We start from the raw sequence: 18,453 nt of genomic DNA, 5'->3' as shown, positions 1-18,453 counted from the left end.
AAAACTGATTCAATTTCCGCTCGGGTCGAGGCTGGGATGGCCGCTCTCAGGTTTCTCTCTGGTAGGTACATGCATGGTGGAAATGAATGGAAAAAGTGCTCGTCGAGGCTGGGATGGCCGCTCTCATGTTTCTCTCTGCCACTAGCGGTTGCAGCGGTTGGCATCACTGTTTCGAAGTGTTGCGCGTTGCGCCGCCATTTTCTGTGTGCGTTCTTGGTTGTGCGGTTTACATTCCGGAGATTTCTACAGAGAAGCACGATGTCCTCAGCAAGCGGTGACGAGGCCGAGGTCGCACTCGCCGAACCAGGTAAGGGAACAGCTCCACGAGCCGGTATCGATCGTCCGCGAGCGATCGTTGCCGAGGAACCGCGCGTTTGCAAGGATATGCCTGCCGCCCGGCGCGGTCGCCCAGCCCCACGAGACGGCGCCATTTCGCCGAGACGGCGTCTCGCGTTGTTCGGAGCCTTGTGATAAAATATATCGTCGTATTCTAGTGAGACGTACCAGATCAGGTCGGGCCCGAAAGACAGCGGTGGTGGCCAAGAAGTCGCCCGTGAAGAAACTCCTTGCCCGGGCGACGCGCTTTCCGCGAAGGGTCCATGAGATCGAGGAGGTCGAAGTAAGGATTGGGCCAATTTCGAAACCGGTTGCATTGGCGTGGATCAAGCGTGATCTTCGTCGTCTGGCAATGAGATTGAGGCAGAGTTGCGATGCGCCAGTCAGGCTTTTTGTTTATTTTCTTTTAATGTAGACACACTTGGAGTTGTGTTCTACAAATAAAAGCGAACTATCTAATGATCAGATATATCTCGTTAGAGTTTACCAAAGAACAGTGTCAAGTATAATGCTTAATATAACTTTGGGATAGTGGTTCAATTTTATGTCATAATAGCTGCGTTTGATATTGCAGATCCGAGGCGTCGGAGTGCTCTCTTGTGTTAGGGATAGAAAAAGGGGAAGAGCGCTTTGATGCCTCAGATTTGCAATGCCGAACGCAGCTAACTTGTGTAAATGATGATCTGTTTGAGAACTGGGGAATATTATGCGGAAACAAGTTTTAAGTAATCAATTGTAATTACAGGAAGAAACTACATCTACCTTGGAAGAAGGGATGATGGAAAATATGTCCGAGAATGGAGTTGAACATCTGTCGGACGTTATTGTCGAGCAACGCAGCGAGGAAGACACGCCCATGTTGCATCTGGAATTGGAGGACTCTGAAGAAAGTTCTAATATGCACGAAATACCTATGAGTCAAAGCGAAGAACTGGAGCAAGATGTAGAGGATATGGTAAATAATAATATACACGTCTCATTTTCCTTAAGGCTTACTGAAACACATCATGTAATATTATTTTTATTATTGTTTTACATTATTATGCATTATTGGTTTTACTATTTAGTATTGCTAGGATTACTAGTATTACTAGTAACATTTATGTATCTCTTAGTTCACACTGTACATGATTTATGTATGCCATACTTTGACTTGCGCCTTTGAAAGTAAATCACAAATTTATACTTATAATTTTGCACTTGGTATTACTGTTCTGTAATTATTGTATTAATAAAATGTACATATGTAACAACACGTAAATGAACATACTTAAGTGAACCTGAATAACTAAATTTAAAACTTCATCAGCCAAACGAAAATAACTAAGGTGCAGTACAGATAGAGCAACAAATAAGCTAAACGAAATTCGTATAAAATAAAGTTCTTGATTAAAACTCGAATAAAAATGAAAACAATTGAAAATGAAATGGCTCGCTAATTAGGTAATTAATCACATTTCAATTCCCCATTTATACATCACCATTTGTAATTCCTAAACTCTAATCAATCATGTTAATGAGTTGCCTATCTGTTTACGTAATTCATTTGTATAATTCCCAGCCTTTTCCATTTTTTTTTTTAGAAATTTCTCTATTGGTATTTTATCTTTAGTCTCTTCTTTCAGTACATGTATTGAATTTTTTATTCCTTCTCCACTACCCTACATTTCCTACCTTTGTCCTCCCGCCAGTGTTGATTTTCTCTTATTCCATATTGGCATTTATATAGTCAGGATCTTTCATTTTCTTTGTTTCTTCTATATTCTCTTCTTCCTTGCCTTTTCTTCCTCTTTCAAATGCCACAACTTTTAATTTGTCACGATCAATCCTTTTCTTTTGATATATTTCTTTAATTTTGTTATAATTTCGTTTCTCCTCACTTTTTACCTGTAACATCGTCATTATATGTAATCAAATAGATTTTTCCGTTGCATTACATTATATTTCATAAAATTTGGTTTATTTTTAGCGGCATTCCAATATAAGATCAGAGGGTATAGTTATGGAAGACAATAGCATGGACAAGGAGATGCTGGCTGAACGTGGAGACATCGAGATGGAGGGTCAAGATGTCAGTAATGATGATTCAAATCAGCAACGCGTATTGATAGACTTTCAAGAAGTTATCAATGAAGATGGTAGTACGATGACGCAAGAGATACTAGAAGCGGAAGAGGTAGATTCGGAGAACATGTCCGCGCACACCGCCACCAGGATCCAAGTTATGGAGATTGATGATTCTCAGCAAGAGATGTCGGAGGATGTGGATACAGTGATGGGCAAGGTGGAGGAACCTGACATGGAAGTGTTGCAGGATGACTCCCTGCCGCGCATAGAGATAACTGCAGCTGAAAACGAAGAGATACACGAATACATAAATGAGGATGACGCGAAGAAAATCGAGCCCGATACGGAGGCTGTGTCAGAAGACGAGTTACCGACTGAAGCCGCTGCCAAGGTCAGAATCGTTAGATTCGCATCTTCGACGTACATAATTAATAATCTTCCATTTTGTATAATATTTAATTTGTGGCTCGATAGCATAAATAATTTTAAATGCGCAGGAACCAGAGACCGAAGCGGTTTCCGATGAAGAACTGCCGGTTGCTGCTCCAGCAGATCTGGGCGAGACCGAGTCCGTGTCCGAGGATGAATTACCACCGGACAGCGACAAAAAGAAAAAGAGTGGAGCGAAGTCAATCAAAACAACGGACAAGAAAACCAAAGCGGAGGGCGGAAGTAAGTGCATTTCTCGACAGTGTTTCATGAGACTTTGTTGTTTGAAAGCGATTCTCTTACATGTTTCTTGTACTTTCAGCCAAACGTAAATTGAACGCGGAAGGAGAATACGACCCCAGTTCTCCGACATCTGAAAACAATGACGAGGCACCAGCGAAAAAGGTCGCCTTGTCGAGCGATACAGAGGCGGGAGAGAAGCAAGAGATCAAGCCAGCGTCGCCGAAAAAGAAAACGTTGCCCGAGCTAGAAAAATATTGGAAAGCCGTTAATGAAGATCCATCTGACTTTACGGGATGGACATATCTTTTACAATACGTGGATCAAGAAGTAAGTAAAAGCATCAAAGGTATTTACTTTACCTTGAGGTGCAATCTATGCGTTAATCATTCTTAACTAAACAACTTTAGAATGTGAATCGCCAGTGAATGTTCAACGATAAAAAGAATTGTTAGACGACTTAGGCTGGCAGATGGTTTATTTATTCGTTTAATTCTTAACTAACCTTAATCTAATTGAAAGCGTCAAAGTTTGAGACATTGTATTTGAGCAGCAATTATGGAAACGTCTGAAAGTATCACGATGTACAGAAATGTTTCTTTAATGAATCTGAAGTGACATCTGACCTTTTGTCATTTTTATCGCAGAACGATGCGGAGGCTGCGCGCGAAGCTTACACCAAATTCTTGGAGCGTTATCCATATTGCTACGGTTACTGGAGAAAGTTCGCCGATTACGAGAAGAAGAAGGGCAACCCCGAAAATGTCCAAACGGTGAGTCCGATCGTATATTACGTTCGCTAGGCTACCTCTCATTATATGATATCATTATAATTAACGCAATCTAATGAAAATAGCTCGAGTTAGGAAGACGCGTGGGCAGTGTGCACGCACATAAATATGGTTTTCCCTTCCAACAGCATAGCACGTCTTGCGGCACCTATTCGACTTTCTCCGTTTACAAAATAGTTACTTATTTAATTAATATCCTGCGATACCTACAAAAAACATGCTATATTACATATTTTACTATCTTACCGATATATCGAATACATCAAGTACTCTATCGTACGATACGTAAGTCGAGCGTGATGGCTAGTTGTTTCCGAAGCGCCTTTATCGCGGTAGAAAGAAAGAAAACTATGTTATATTTACTGTAAGCATTTGTACACATAGCTTACTACAGAAAGTATTGTAAAACTTAAGCATAAGATATATGCGCTCTTACTTTATGTAAGTAAGATATGTCGGGTTGGGTGTTAAGTCAAAGTCAGAGACAAAGACTTAGGACACGTGCACGTGCCAGAGTGGGAGCAAGAAAGAGTGGCGGAAGACACTGTGGCGCCCAGATCGGAACACTCCCTGATTTTTAAGGTGAATGCACAATGCTCTGCAATCTCTGTGTTAATTACATCTCTTTATTTACAGTACGCGTACGATATGTGAGTATACGTTGCTAAAAAAAAGACCGTAATGCTTAACGAAAGCTAAAAGCAAAATAGGTATAAGATCTACCCGCCGATAAGCCCAACCCAGTTGTAAACTGTTCTAAATACGATTTACAAATCCATTACCGCAGGTGTTCGACCAAGGTCTGAAAGCTATTTCGCTAAGCGTCGATCTCTGGCTCCATTACATCAACCACTGTAAAACCGTCTATGAAAAAGATGAAGAGAAGCTCCGGGAGCAGTACGAGCGAGCCATACAAGCTTGCGGGCTTGAGTTCAGGTAACGAAAACAAATCTAGTTTTTCTTCTAGATCTCCTTTATAAACTTTCTTTATAGATACATGTATATTTCTATCAGTTTATATGTTATTAGCCACATAAAAGTTAACAATTTATTTCTTCAGTACTTTACCTGTCAATGTATAACATATACGGATAAAAATGTACTTGGATAAACTAGCTGAGACTAAACGAACAATGTAACAATTTAATGTAAAACAGATCGGATCGTCTCTGGGAGAGCTACATAAAGTGGGAGTCAGAGGGAAAACGCTTGAGCAGAGTGACAGCGCTGTACGACCGTTTGCTGTCGACACCTACCCTTGGTTACACCTCCCACTTCGAAGCCTTCCAAGAATTCGTGTCGTCCAACTTGCCAAATCGTATTCTAAGTGTGGACGACTTCCTTGCACTACGCGCCGAGGTGAAGGCCCTTCTGAAATCGGATGACGCCACCGCGACATCCGCTGCTGATGACGCGCCACCCGGTGAAGAACCGCCGCCCCACGAGGTACCACCTACTGACGAGGAGACTCGTGCCATCCGTGAGAAGATCATCAGCAGCAGGCGCAAGATGCACAAAGCGAACGTCAATGCGGTGGCAGCGAGATGGACGTACGAGGAAGGGGTACATGGCAATTTCAATTATAATTATAATATGCTCATTATGGTCACGCTTGAAATGATTTACTAGCAAAATGACTTCTTAATTTCAATACGTTGTTTCACTGTTGTAAATGGAAAAAGTTTTCACTCATTTCGATCCCTCGCCGTAGCTCTAGAACTACCTATTCGCGCAGTAAATGTGGATTCGTTGTAGTACAGAAGTCAATCTTTTACAATCTTTTATGTTGTAAGTAAAAAAAAGTATACTCCAAATTAAAAGATTTGGATGCATTAATTAATTTCACTTTAAAGCAAATTTCAAATTAGTTTATAGTCCAAAGCAATTGTATGTCTACTCTAATTATACGATGATTAATTAACAGATAAAGAGACCGTATTTCCATGTAAAACCATTGGAACGGTGCCAGTTGAAAAACTGGAAGGAGTATCTAGATTTCGAGATTGAACAAAAGGATCAGAATCGAATAATCATCTTATTCGAGAGGTGTCTTATAGCTTGTGCGCTCTATGATGAATTTTGGATGCGAGTAAGTAGATATCAATCCATGTTAATATATTACTGTTACATGCTAATTCTTGTCTTCCACTTCAAACATAAAATTAAAACTTGTTACTCACTAATCTTAATATCAAGTTTTTAGTTAATTTTTATATATTGTAATTAAAAATCACATCTCGTTTCGAATGCTATTTTAAAACAGCCAACATTAATATCTTAGATTATAACTCGTATGTACAGTTAAAAATCATACGGTATATCATACATGATTTTTGTTTCTTCGTTTTCATAGTTTGTGCGTTATTTGGAATCGCTGAAGGGAGATAACACAGAAAAGATCCGAGATGTATATTCGAGAGCTTGTATGGTACATCATCCAAAGAAACCAAACTTGCACTTGCAATGGGCCATCTTTGAGGAGGGTCAGGATAACTTCGAGAAGGCCGCCAGCATATTAGAGAATATTGATAATGTTTTACCAAATATGCTGCAGGTAGCATACCGACGAATAAACTTGGAACGCCGTCGTGGAGACTTAGAGAAAGCATGTACTTTATATGAGAATTATATTAGCAATAGTAAGAACAGGACAATTGCTAATAATATTGCTGTAAAATACGCGAGATTCTTATGTAAAGTCAAGGATGACGTTGACAAGGCAATTAAGATATTGATGAAGGTACGATTAACTGCAAAATTAATTTCTATCCATGTATCATAGCGATTTGTGTGCGACGATATTAACACACGGTGCATTTTTTTTATACAGGCCACAGACAAAGATAAAGACAATCCCAGACTATATCTACAATTAATTGATTTGGCAATGCAACGAACGCCAGTTGACACTCAAGAAATAGTAGGCTACATGGATATGTTTATAGAAAGAGAACACGCGGATCTTGAGCAGAGAGTACTTTTTGCGCAACGCAAGGTAGAATTCCTGGAAGACTTCAGCCCCGACATCCGGCAAGTGTTGAAGGCTCACGAACAGTTCCAGAAGTGCATCAAGCAAGCGAAAGAGAGAAAGAAGACGAAGGGTGATGACAACAAAACGTAAGTTGTAGAAATTCTAAAAATGAAGATATTAAAATTAGTCTTATAAAGTAACTTCATATGATTTTAACATTGTATTGTCTTATATACTAACATAATCAAGATATTTTGATAGAATATACTAGTTGTAATAAACACATTGATTAATGTGTGAATATTGCTACTAAATACAAATCTAATTCCAACCATTTCATTGAATAAATCATTCTTATATATTTAAGAAACTAAAAAAATACATATATTTAAATTGCTTGTGATAGAAAATTATCTTATGACGCCACTATGTTGCAGCGATTCTTCCCCTCCGAAGAAGAAAGCCGATCAATCCAATGTACCACCTTCGCCATCCGTGGGCTCGCAATCCTCATACCAATACAGCAGCGGTCCGAGCGGGCCCTATCAATCGCCACAACAGTTCCAGGGTGGACAGTACGGCGGTCAGGGTGGTTATCAACAAGGTTACCAGCAGTATCCACCTCCATCAGATCCTAATTATGCTAATTATCAAAATTGGCAGTACGGTCAAGGTGGTCCACAGGCTTATGGACCCTATAATCAGTGGGGATCTTACAATTATTATTAATATCAGTCATATAATTGTCTAATCCTTAAGATTATCATACTGTTAAATGTGTCCTACTGTACATTTTCTAGCGTTTTATTCTATCAATTTCGAAAGACAAAAGAATTATTAATTGTTTAATCTTGGTATCCTGACATGTGAGAGCTTATGCTAAGCGTTTCTCTCTCTCTTTCTCTCTATATATATATGAATAATTGATACCTTGCATGGATATTTACTATATGTGCTGAATAAACTGTACATCATTAGTAGAACTTTATTCCTTGTTTATATTGCTATCTTATATTGCATTCAAAATTAAATATGAAAAAACGATTAATTATGGAATAATCATTATTTCAATCTTTATTTTAAAAAATTTAAATATATATTCTGGAATTTTATATCAAGAAATATATGCAATTTTACTAAGAAAGTGAACAAGTAATTAAAACCTACTTCTGGTGTATAGTTTTTCTAGAATTTTTCTCTTTGTGTGTTCACATAACATCAAAGCGTTGCAGCTTATAGCATTAAATGTGAAGATGAATTTCACAGATTACATCTACGCGATTCTTAATAAATTATAGATTCCAAGATTATTGCATATTATCAACGAAATTATATGAAGTGTAAGAAATGTGCTATATCTTATGACACACTACATCATAGATATATTACGCTATGTAGTACATTCAAGTTTGTATAAATTCATCGTCGATTTACATACATCAATTTACTTGCTTTTTTTGAAAAAATCTTTGTCGCAGATCGTAATTCTCTACGTTTTTTGTTAAATTTGTGTGTTGAATCAATCTACATTTTCAAACAAGCCATGTTTGATGCAGAATATTAAGAAATACCCGTTAACAAATGTTGAAACAAATATTCTGTATTACTTCGAACGTGTGTCTTTATTGAAGATTTGATACGTATACGATTACATTTTCGTGATATTCAGTAAGTTTCGCAACGTAATTTAGTTTAACAATTTAATATAAAAATTAATGCTTTTTGATTATTTGAGACATTAATGAAATAACAGTTGTTTTTATAAGTTTACGATTATTCCGATGTTTATGAGTTTTCAATCTTTGAATATATAACAGTGTACAACTTATAATTAAAACTTTGTGAAACTAAATAACTCTAATCATTCCTTTTTCATATAAATTTTGCAATTCAATATAATTACGTTAATTATCACATAAGAAGGGAACAAATTTTTATTAATTTGTTTTAGATACGTTTCTCAACAATTTCAACACACATTATCATAAGGATTTTAACGGCATCAATTTAGATTTTGATTATATTTTTAGATTGTGTTCAAGATTTCAGGTATATATTAAATTGACATGGTTTCGCATAGTTATCTTTATTGCGTTTAATAAAAATCCAATTCCTACTTATTTTTCCTTATTTCGCTTACTTTCTTACAAATCATTTTTCCCCTCTTTGGTTAAGTTAATATAAATGGCATATAAAACTACTCTTCAGGACTGCGCACAGTTAAAAATTCGTTGTAAAACTTAAAAAAAATGCCGACGATCTACAACAAATTTAAGAACTGTAAAATATAAAAGTGTCTCGAGGGCGAGAGGGTTACACTTTCATTTCTTTACTTATTAATTTTTACACACGCAATTAAAATTTAGCTAAGTTAAGAGAACATTTAACATCCTCTATTGCCGTAGTTCCAACATCATTGCACATTTTAACACTTTAAATATTTATATATATTATCTATATTATTTTATAAAGAGATTTGCGAAACATTAGCGAATTACTATATAATGTAGCTTTGAACTTTTCAACAAACGAGCAGGATTGTCGTAAACGATTACATCGTCTTTATCCCAGTAGATACGCAAAAAATTAAACTTAGCCTCAATATATTGCACAATACGTACTTAATTGGCGCCAGATGATTCATACGTTTGCCAGATACTTGCACAATTAAGCTGAATATCAATATCGAGTAGGTACTATAATACATAGTGTAGACTGATAATGAGGTCAAGTTGCGTTCGTCAAATATTTGGCAAGCGAATGAATCCAGTTTTAAAAATCGATATTGATTAGTAAAAAAGGATATCTCTATATATATCTATATATGCATGTATAATATATAACTTCGTTTGGAACGATTATAAGTTAATTGTTATGAAAAACTTATTTACGTAGTCAGCATTAAACAACCACGGCACTCGAGGCCATCGTATTAACTCCGCAGGTGCCATCCCCGCGGTAGACTCTATAGTATCCTTGTTCGCCCCACGATTTTCCCCAGCTGTTCTTAATGATCCAATACGGTAACTTTTTGTGGAAGAGCGGATAGCCTGGAAAGAGAATTGGATGTAGTGTCGTCTCTATTATCGTGCTCGATATTATAATTGTAAAACCTTAGAGAAGAGATGCAAGTTAAAAATACAGCGTCTTTTAAAAAGGTGTTGATCTTTACAATTAATACAATATTCTTAATTATCAGATTATATGTGTGCTTATTAGCAGTAAGTATAAAAATATAAGATTGTTAAGCTGTAAAACCATAATCACGAGAAAGATGATTAAAATATTAATTTCTCTGGATCTTCATGGAGAAGAAAATGCAATGTAAGCTCTGCTTTTTCTTGTGCCTTTTCAATGCTTTTCGATCGCTTGTTCGAAACCATCTGAACGTGATACGTACTGCTTGTGCCATATCCGACGATCAGCACGCCGTGATCCAGATTCTTGGGATTGCACAGGAATTTGAAAGGATGCGAGACGCCGCCGATGTAGAACTGCATGGCGTTAGCGTTGATGCCGATAGAGATCGGGCCGTTCTGCACGAGCCACTGCGCCATTTGCACCTCGTCCGATGTAATGTTGACGGCGGAGGCCAGCTGCACCTTGGCCAAGTTCTTCTTGAAGTGACACTTCTCGTTCTCCGCCTCGTACGGATAGTCCGACTCCAGCTCGAGCCCGCCCAGCTTCTCGATGGCCCTGTACGCGTTATCCGGCAAGCCGCCGCTGCAGCCGTCGTCGAGATCGTCGCAGTCCACCAGCTCTTGCTCGGACAGAGACAGCAGCTGGCCGTGCTGGATCGCGTACTGGCCCTCGACGTTGCCCGTCACCGAGAAGGCCCAGCACGAGCCGCAACTGCCCTGATTCTTCACCGGAGTCACGACACCCTTCTTTCGCCAGTCGAAGGTGGGTGGTAGATCAATGTCCGGGATCTCGGCCTCGCGCAGAGGGATCTCGTTCTCCGATCGCAGGTCCGGCCGTAAGCCGAGATAACGCTCTCGGAATTCTTCGCGCGACACGTCGGCGAACATGTTAACGCCGTAGCGACCGGTCCCCTCCTCGTTCTGCTGCAGAAGATCGATGATACCGAGATTCTCGCGGAATATCCGCAGCCGCAGATTCCTCTCCTCCGGCGTCGAGTACGTCCGATTGTAGGTCTCCGCGAACTTGTCGAACAGCCGCTCAACCCGCATGTCTTCGGCGATCTGCAGCATGTTCTTGCTGTAATTAGTGCCGCGCAGGGATCGTTTTCTCCTCTTGCTTTGCGACGGTGAGCAGTCCACCGTGATCTCGGGCGAGCCCTGATCGAGCCACGGTCGCGACCACACGTTTATGATGCACTCTTTCACCTCGCCACCCGCCAGCACCTGGCAGTTGTTGTTGGTACCCTTCGGGCAGTCGCTGACGCCCACCCTGGCCTTGATCTTGTAAAGTTTACCCTGGACCACCTGGACGCTCGCCTCGACGATCTCCACTATAGCCGGCTCGTTCGGGTCGTTCGACTGCGCGGAAAGTTTGTGCAGCGCTTTATCGGCGTACACCTGGATCTCGGCATTGTCCACGGGGATGGGCGAGGGGGCACCGACTAAGCGCTTCGATCGTTTCCTCCTGTTATTAACAGTCTCTTTATCACTCGCCTTGAAGTCCTCCACCTTCTTCCGCAGAAACTTCTCTTCCTTGACCTCTTTCATGGCTCCGCCAGTCGTGTCGACGGTGACATCTTCCACTTTGACCGGCAGATCGAAGTCCTCCAGGAACTCCCTGTACTCCTTCGCCTTATCCGTGAAGCCCAAAACCTTCTCGTCGTCCTGACTCTTGTTTAACACCACCTTTACGGCGGATTCCGTCACCTCGGCCTCCTCGGGCTCCTTCGAGGGCGTCGACGGCACATGGGTGTAATTGTCCAGCATCTCCTTCAGGCTCTCGTAGACGTCAGCCATCTCGGTGCCAGCCGGCTTCGCCTCGTCGTACTTGACCGTCACTAGGGACTCGCTCTCCAGACTCGACGACCTCTGTGGCTGGCCGTTGGCGCTGGACGCGTTCTCGGGATCTGTACAGTTGTTCTTGGTGATCCTGAGGGACGACTGTTGCCACGGCCGCTGCTCAAACGTCACCAGGCATAGCTTGGTCGGCACGGTCGTTCGCAACAAACACTCCTGTTCCTGCTCCAGGGCGTTCTTCAGGCACTCGGACTCGCCTATCTGCAGCAGCAGCTGATACTGTATCACGTTGGACGAGACCGGTACCGAACGAGTGACCCTCACGATGCTCATCAGCTTGTGCTTGTAATCGCCCGCGGTCCGTTCGTCCATCGACCGCAACGCCTGCTCGCCGAAGGCGAGAAGACCCGGCAGATTCGGATTCAGCTCGTACGGACAGCCCGGGCAATAGCCGGAGGCGCGCATGGCGATGAACGGCCTGACGTTCTCGTCGCCGGTCTCCTGGATCTCATGGTCCAGCTCCACGCTACGATTGCTGTTGACCTGCTCGGCCAGACTCTCCTGAGTGACCTGAGAGTCCTCCTGCTCCTGGTAGCTCTGCTGCTCCTGCGACATGTCGTTCTGCGCGTCGGCCGGGTAGAAGTACATGCATTGAATCGAGTCGTTCAGCGTCTCCACGTCGCCGTGCTCGTCCTGCTTCAGGTCGATGGTGCAGGCCTCCCTGGGACATGACTCCGTTCCGCATATCGGGCTCAGGTCGTACGTGAATTTGTACACCTTGTAAGGCGGCTCCTCCTGCAACAGCAACAGCGAAGTTATTTAAACGTCCACGTTTTACAAGTTATCAGGCTTATTGATATAATTGATCGAAATGAGCCTCGTTTATAAATCTAGCCGCCACGGCGATTATCTCGCTGTTGCGAAACATGACACTGGATAATATTTTATGCTTGGAAACAGAAATCTGCTGCGCAGTAACATTTCCCACATTCCCTCGTCCGAGCACAGCTTGACCCGAGTACAACTTGGCCTGATAACCCAGAACGCCTTTATTATCTCAGTTTATCGCCGCCTCCGAGCACAGGCACAGAAATATATACACCTTGACACGCATCAATGGAATACATTTGCATTATTGACGCGCCATGCGATCAGAAATAAAACAAAATCTATTATCTTATCTACATTTTTATAAGTGGTTTCGTTTAATATTACTCTCGAGAAAATAAAGCGAGATATACGAGAAAGTCGCACGTTTTACTCTAACCGAGACAGACTTGTTCCGACATATTTGCCTTTCTTTCTAAATGACCACGTAACGCCAATTATTCGCATCAGCCGAAAGTCACGCGCGGCACTGTGCACTCTTGAAAGAATCCAGCATTCAACACGTTTATCCTCGAGGATCTTAGAATCGATATCTCGTGATCTGCAAACATTCGTCGAGCGTGTCTTCCTAGGAAAACAAGTCAAAATCATTTTAATCGCTTGATGCCTCGAGTCTTGATGCCACTTCTTCTTCTTCTTATGATTTAATTAGCGCCCAGATACTAAAGCGGGCCTGAAGCACCAGGCTCAAATATTAACGTGTAATTTCAACGTGTAATAATGGTAATGCAAAGTATGAAAGCGTATGTGTGCAATGTGTAAAACCAACGGCACACGATACTATTTTTCCTACTGGATTACTTACGAAACCCAACAAGGATGGTGAGTTTTAGATCAGGTGGTTTAAAGCTGAATCCTGATTGGTTCTCGTAAGCAATCCAGTAGGAAAAATAGTATCGTGTGCCGTTGGTTTAAATGTATGTGTGCGTCCAGTGGTGAATTCGGGTCCGTGGGCTCATTAGCTCCCAAAAGAATGTGGTTCAATACCATCTGCGGGTCTTTGCCACTACTAGCTTCTTTGTGTCTCTAGTGCCACGAGCAAAGATTATCCACAAGTAGAATCCAGCATACAATATTTAGAACTCATTCTTGCGGTGAAAAACAAAAGGGTATCTTCGTACCTTCAGAATCTTACCTTAGATTTCTTTACGATGTTTCCCAAAATATTATCTAATAATTCTCTTTAAGAAAACTTATGCAAAATCACGGCCTTTCGTATTAATAGTGACGTAAGCTAATCTCTTAGGCCCGGTTTCACCAACGTCGCTTAACTTTAAGCTTAGTTTAATTCGTTCTTTGTCTCTTTTCAACTGTTACTTTAGAAAGAGACAAAGAACGAATTAAGCTAAGCTTAAAGTTAAACAACGTTGGTGAAACCGGGCCTTAATCAATCCACGCAGCCTGCGGTATTTACAATTTAGAGCCTGATCAGAATGGCTGTCTTGCCTTCTTAAGTCACAAGACAGTTATTGTGAGTTACTTCAAGACAAAGATTTAAAACATAAAACATTGTCTTAAGAGTACAAGACAGCCGTTCTGCTCAGGCCCTGAATCTTCATCGCGCTGACGAAAACAACAAAGCGCGAGGTAATTTACAATTCAATATTCGTCACCAACGCAACGGCGAGCAAATAATCTTATTACAGAATTCTCATCTTCGCTTCCCAAGTATTTCATATTTAAACCGCGGACAATTCAAGCGGCTAATATTAGCCTTCATCTCCTCGACGCTGTACGCACCTCGCGACGCATTGTATGTACACTAGGAATCACCAATGCCTTCCCACATGAATTTGCGCACATATCGACACATGTATACATTTTGCGTATACATACATGGAAAATGTACATGTGTTCTACCTAGTGGGAATCACCGATGCCTTCTCCTATGAATTTAGGCACAGGTAGCACACATATACATTATGGAAAATGTGTATGTGTTCTACTAAATGTGTACGAGCTAGTGGGAATCACTGATGCCTTCTTCTATAAATTTAGACCTATACACATTTAGTAAAACACACACACATTTTCCATATATTGTAAATGTAAAATGTATGAATCTGTCGATAAGTGCAAATTCGTGTAGGAAGGCATCAAATGATTTCTAGGGGTCAATTCTGTATCTTACAATGTGAAAATGCCAAAAGTGAGCGGTTTTGTCTCTAAGACAAAGCTACTCACTTTCAGCATTTTCACAATAGTGTAAGATATAGAATTGACCCTCTAGTGTACCGTACGGTCATGGTCGGAAAGACTGTCCGACGTTTTACAAGAAGTTTTCGGAATACTCGTATGTATCATTGCATAGATATTTGTACGTATCATTCCTTTGCTTTAACAGAGGGGAAAACCGCTGACCAAAATCTTGTACACCAATGCCCACTGGGCATTACTTTAGCTTATTATCTCATTTTATCTTTATAATGCCCCAGCAAGCCCTAATGCCTAAACTAATGCCCAAAAAATGCCCAGTAATGCCGCAAGTCTGTACACAATGCCCTCAGCGGTTTACCCCTCGGCTTTAACAATGTGTCACCGCACATATCCATGAAGCAAAGGCTATAAATCTCTCGCACGATAGACTGCATTTCCGAAATTGATCATACAACGTCGAACAGCCTTTCGAACCACGACTGTACATGTCCGCAAGCCAAGTCCCTTTCTGTCGCCGCTGACGGTGGTCGTCGTCGAACAAAGGAGGACTCGTCGACTGTCGCTGGCTGGCAAAGTAAACATAGTAAAACAAAAGCGCTGCGACGGTCGGAATCTCCACATTCTCCACTGACCGTGGAAATTCCCGTGACGTTGTCACGCGAAGACTCACCAGCTCCTGCGCATTTATCAGATTGCCGTGCGCGTACAGGTGGTGCGTGGGCGAGTGGTCGTTCAGGGCCCTCCACGCCTTCTCCAGCAGCCGCGACGGCACCTGCGTCAGGGGGATGTTGACCGGGTTCGCGCGCACCGCCTGCGCGGCCAGGCAGGCCAGGTAGAGGAGCGCGAGGCAAGCCGTCGCGCCGCTTCGCTCTGCCATTTTGCGGGACGCGGCGGCGTCGTCGCGCACGGACTCGGGACTCTCCGAATCGACCGCGCTTGACCCTCGAAGTGAGAAATCGGGGACCACACACGCGAACGTTCTCGTGAGATGTCGAAAACTGTCACTGTCAGCGACTGACTGACTGCTTGGTTGGCTGGCGCCTGGCGCGCGGCGACCGCCAATTCCGTCCCTCTCTTGTCAGCTGCGCGGATCGCCCTTCCAAACGCTCAGTGAAGTGAGAGACGGACGATCGACGCCACCGTGGAGAGAAAGAGAGAGAGAGAAAGAGAGAGAGAGAGTGAGAGGGAGAGGGAGGGAGGGAGAGGGAAGCAAGTGCAGAAGATGCACCTAGGAGTAGATCTCTTCTGCAATGACAACGAAGCGACTGGAAATTCGTTTGTTTCGGCTACCGCGTTACATTTGTCGTACGAGAGATTTTTCAAGCGCGTCGATCAGCTGCAGAATAGAACATTAAGTTTCTAGAGACTCAAGGGCTTTTCTATTGCGACAAATGTAATAGCACTCTTCGGTTGCACATTCGCGTTGCGTCATGCACGTGTCATAAGGCGATTTTTAGCGATTGCTTGGTACATATACCAAAGTGTACTTACATACACTCGGCGTCATGAATGCTTTTACGCCTGAAAATAGCCGTTAAGTTCAATATATTTCAATAGAACATTTTATTAAAATAAATTTTCTTGGAGATCCCTTAGCGTCCTTTTTGCACCATTTTTGTTGCATATCTTCGTATATCTGGGGCTCTAAAAGTCGAAAATTGACGAACAGATTCGTCGCTGGTTTCTGCGACGTAGTCGATGAAGTAAATGCGACGTAAAATTTTAAGAAAATGACCAATCGCAGTCGATTATTCTCCTCACATTTGATTGTGGTAGGCTACTTTCTTAAATCTTGCGTTTTAAAGATCTCATTGTAGAGAATGAAAGTGACGAAATGTACATTCGTACTAAAGTAATACTGTACGTCACGCGCAAGGTGAACGAGAACGTGTATTTAGCCAATTTAGCCGGAACCGCAATCAGACAACTGACGAACGCGTACGATGCGAGGAATAAAACTCAGCCCACACGAATGTAAAACCGGATGTAATTGCGTTTGCATACGCGCAACTCTGCGGGTTTCCCAGATTTTTAATTGCCGCGCAAACGCGCCGTGATTAAAATAATGTATTATCCCAAAATTGACACATTCCGTGCTGCGAATAAAAACCTTATCGTTGCTCTAATTAATCAACGTCCTGCGACGCCGAGGCAAAAACTCTCGCCGCGGCAAGTTCTTCTGTCAACGAAAGTAAACGCTTCGGCGAGACGTCGGTAGCTTCCTTTAAACTCTTTCTCATTCGTCGAAAATGATGTACTTCAACTCTTTCAGTTATAAAAATCTCAATTACTCAATTTTAATTTTCACGCGTGAAATGATGTGAAGACATTGGCCCACGTTCAGCGGAGAAAGTGGCTCAGTGAACGCTTGCGCTGATTGGATTAATTTAGAAGAATAGTTCCATCAGCACAGATCTAAAAGTATAACCCAATCAGCGCAAAGCACTTGCTGAGCAATTTTTTCTGCAGAACGCAGCCCATGTCTAAAATGTTTGATTGTATATTCTAACAAAGATCGTAATAGCGTAAGAGTGTACCTAATCTATCGTTTCGTCTCTCGATTTGTAAGAAAAAGATATTGTATAAAGTTTTTATTGGAAGAAAAAAAAAGAATAAAATTCGAGACCGAATAAGGGATTAGATTAAAACACAGTTGTTACATTGAACTGCACAATGAAATGCGAAAAATGCCGGATAGCCCTCAATCGATGATTCGACTTTTTAATTTGCCGCTCGCTTCCTACGCTTGATCCCGTGGGAAAATCGATAAAAAAATTGAATGGCATGCGTTTATTTGAAAATTCGATCGTGTCTCTGTAAATTGATACTGAAGACGACGTGTGCGATCGACAATTTTTAATTGTACGTAATTGATCATTATCGAATAATATCACGAACGTTAAAGTGTTCCTGTACCTAATTAATTAATAATTATTATTGTATATCAAAAATATTGATGAGAATAATAATGCGATTTTCACTTAATCAAATGAATTACGATGTTGTACAATTGGTTTAAAATTTTGTCCCGTAATCCTGCACCTCAGTTTTATGTGAGGAGAGTACGAGAAAAGAAATGCGATTCGGCGATGCGCGTCGTCAAGACGTCAACGGCGATTGTGTTGTCGAGCTCTGTTTCGCCGCCACGAGGAGGAAATTTCGCGGACCAGATCGAAGGCGTCCGTCCGCCCATTTGAGAATGAACCCGGGGAGATCCTCCGACAATGAGGAGATGTCTGCAGTAAAATTGATACGGCTGGAAAAGCCTCTTAAGTTAAGGCCCGGTCTACAATGAGTTGTTAGTCGTTAGTCAGAAGTCGGAACCCACATAGCACAAATGACTGTTTGCCGGCTGATAGTCGACATTTTTTAGTCACCTTGAAGTCAACTTTTGGAGTCGACATTTAGTCTACTATTTATAAGATGGTTTATTGTCGACTTTAACTATAGACTGAAAGTCGATCTATAGTCGACATTTTCAGGAAGTTTAAAGTCGCCTTTCGGTGAAGCGAAAAATTAACTAAAAAATATTTTTTCGTCTTACCGAAAGATATAAAAATCTTTTTTCTTATTTTTTTCGGCAAAGTGCAAAAATGTGTAAAAAATATCTTTCTGATCAATATGTCGAACCGATATA

At 41.5% G+C, this 18,453-nt stretch overlaps 2 protein-coding genes across 2 annotated transcripts; one reads left to right on the top strand and one right to left on the bottom strand.

The window, feature by feature from the left end:
• Positions 1–141: 141 nt before the first annotated feature.
• Positions 142–8,686, top strand: LOC105556691 (pre-mRNA-processing factor 39). The gene is made up of 13 exons (XM_012003784.1): positions 142–307; positions 495–619; positions 1,082–1,291; positions 2,306–2,794; positions 2,901–3,075; positions 3,155–3,402; positions 3,720–3,845; positions 4,651–4,799; positions 5,021–5,426; positions 5,788–5,952; positions 6,217–6,603; positions 6,694–6,980; positions 7,272–8,686. Exons 1-13 carry the CDS (start codon positions 259–261, stop codon positions 7,561–7,563), a joined length of 3,108 nt encoding a protein of 1,035 aa, XP_011859174.1. The 5' UTR covers positions 142–258; the 3' UTR covers positions 7,564–8,686.
• Positions 8,687–8,904: 218 nt separating this feature from the next.
• LOC105556692 (putative cysteine proteinase CG12163) lies at positions 8,905–15,916 on the bottom strand. Its single transcript, XM_012003785.1, has 3 exons — positions 15,487–15,916; positions 10,235–12,566; positions 8,905–9,884 (listed from the first exon to the last, which is right to left on the bottom strand). Exons 1-3 carry the CDS (start codon positions 15,691–15,693, stop codon positions 9,736–9,738), a joined length of 2,688 nt encoding a protein of 895 aa, XP_011859175.1. The 5' UTR covers positions 15,694–15,916; the 3' UTR covers positions 8,905–9,735.
• Positions 15,917–18,453: the final 2,537 nt, after the last annotated feature.

This window comes from Vollenhovia emeryi, unplaced genomic scaffold (genome assembly GCF_000949405.1).
Source record: "Vollenhovia emeryi isolate VEMERY1.0 unplaced genomic scaffold, V.emery_V1.0 DF939838.1, whole genome shotgun sequence".
Taxonomy (NCBI): Eukaryota; Metazoa; Arthropoda; class Insecta; order Hymenoptera; family Formicidae; genus Vollenhovia; species Vollenhovia emeryi.
The sequence above is the reverse complement of the archived record's forward strand: the minus strand, read 5'-3'. Positions and strand labels throughout refer to the sequence as shown.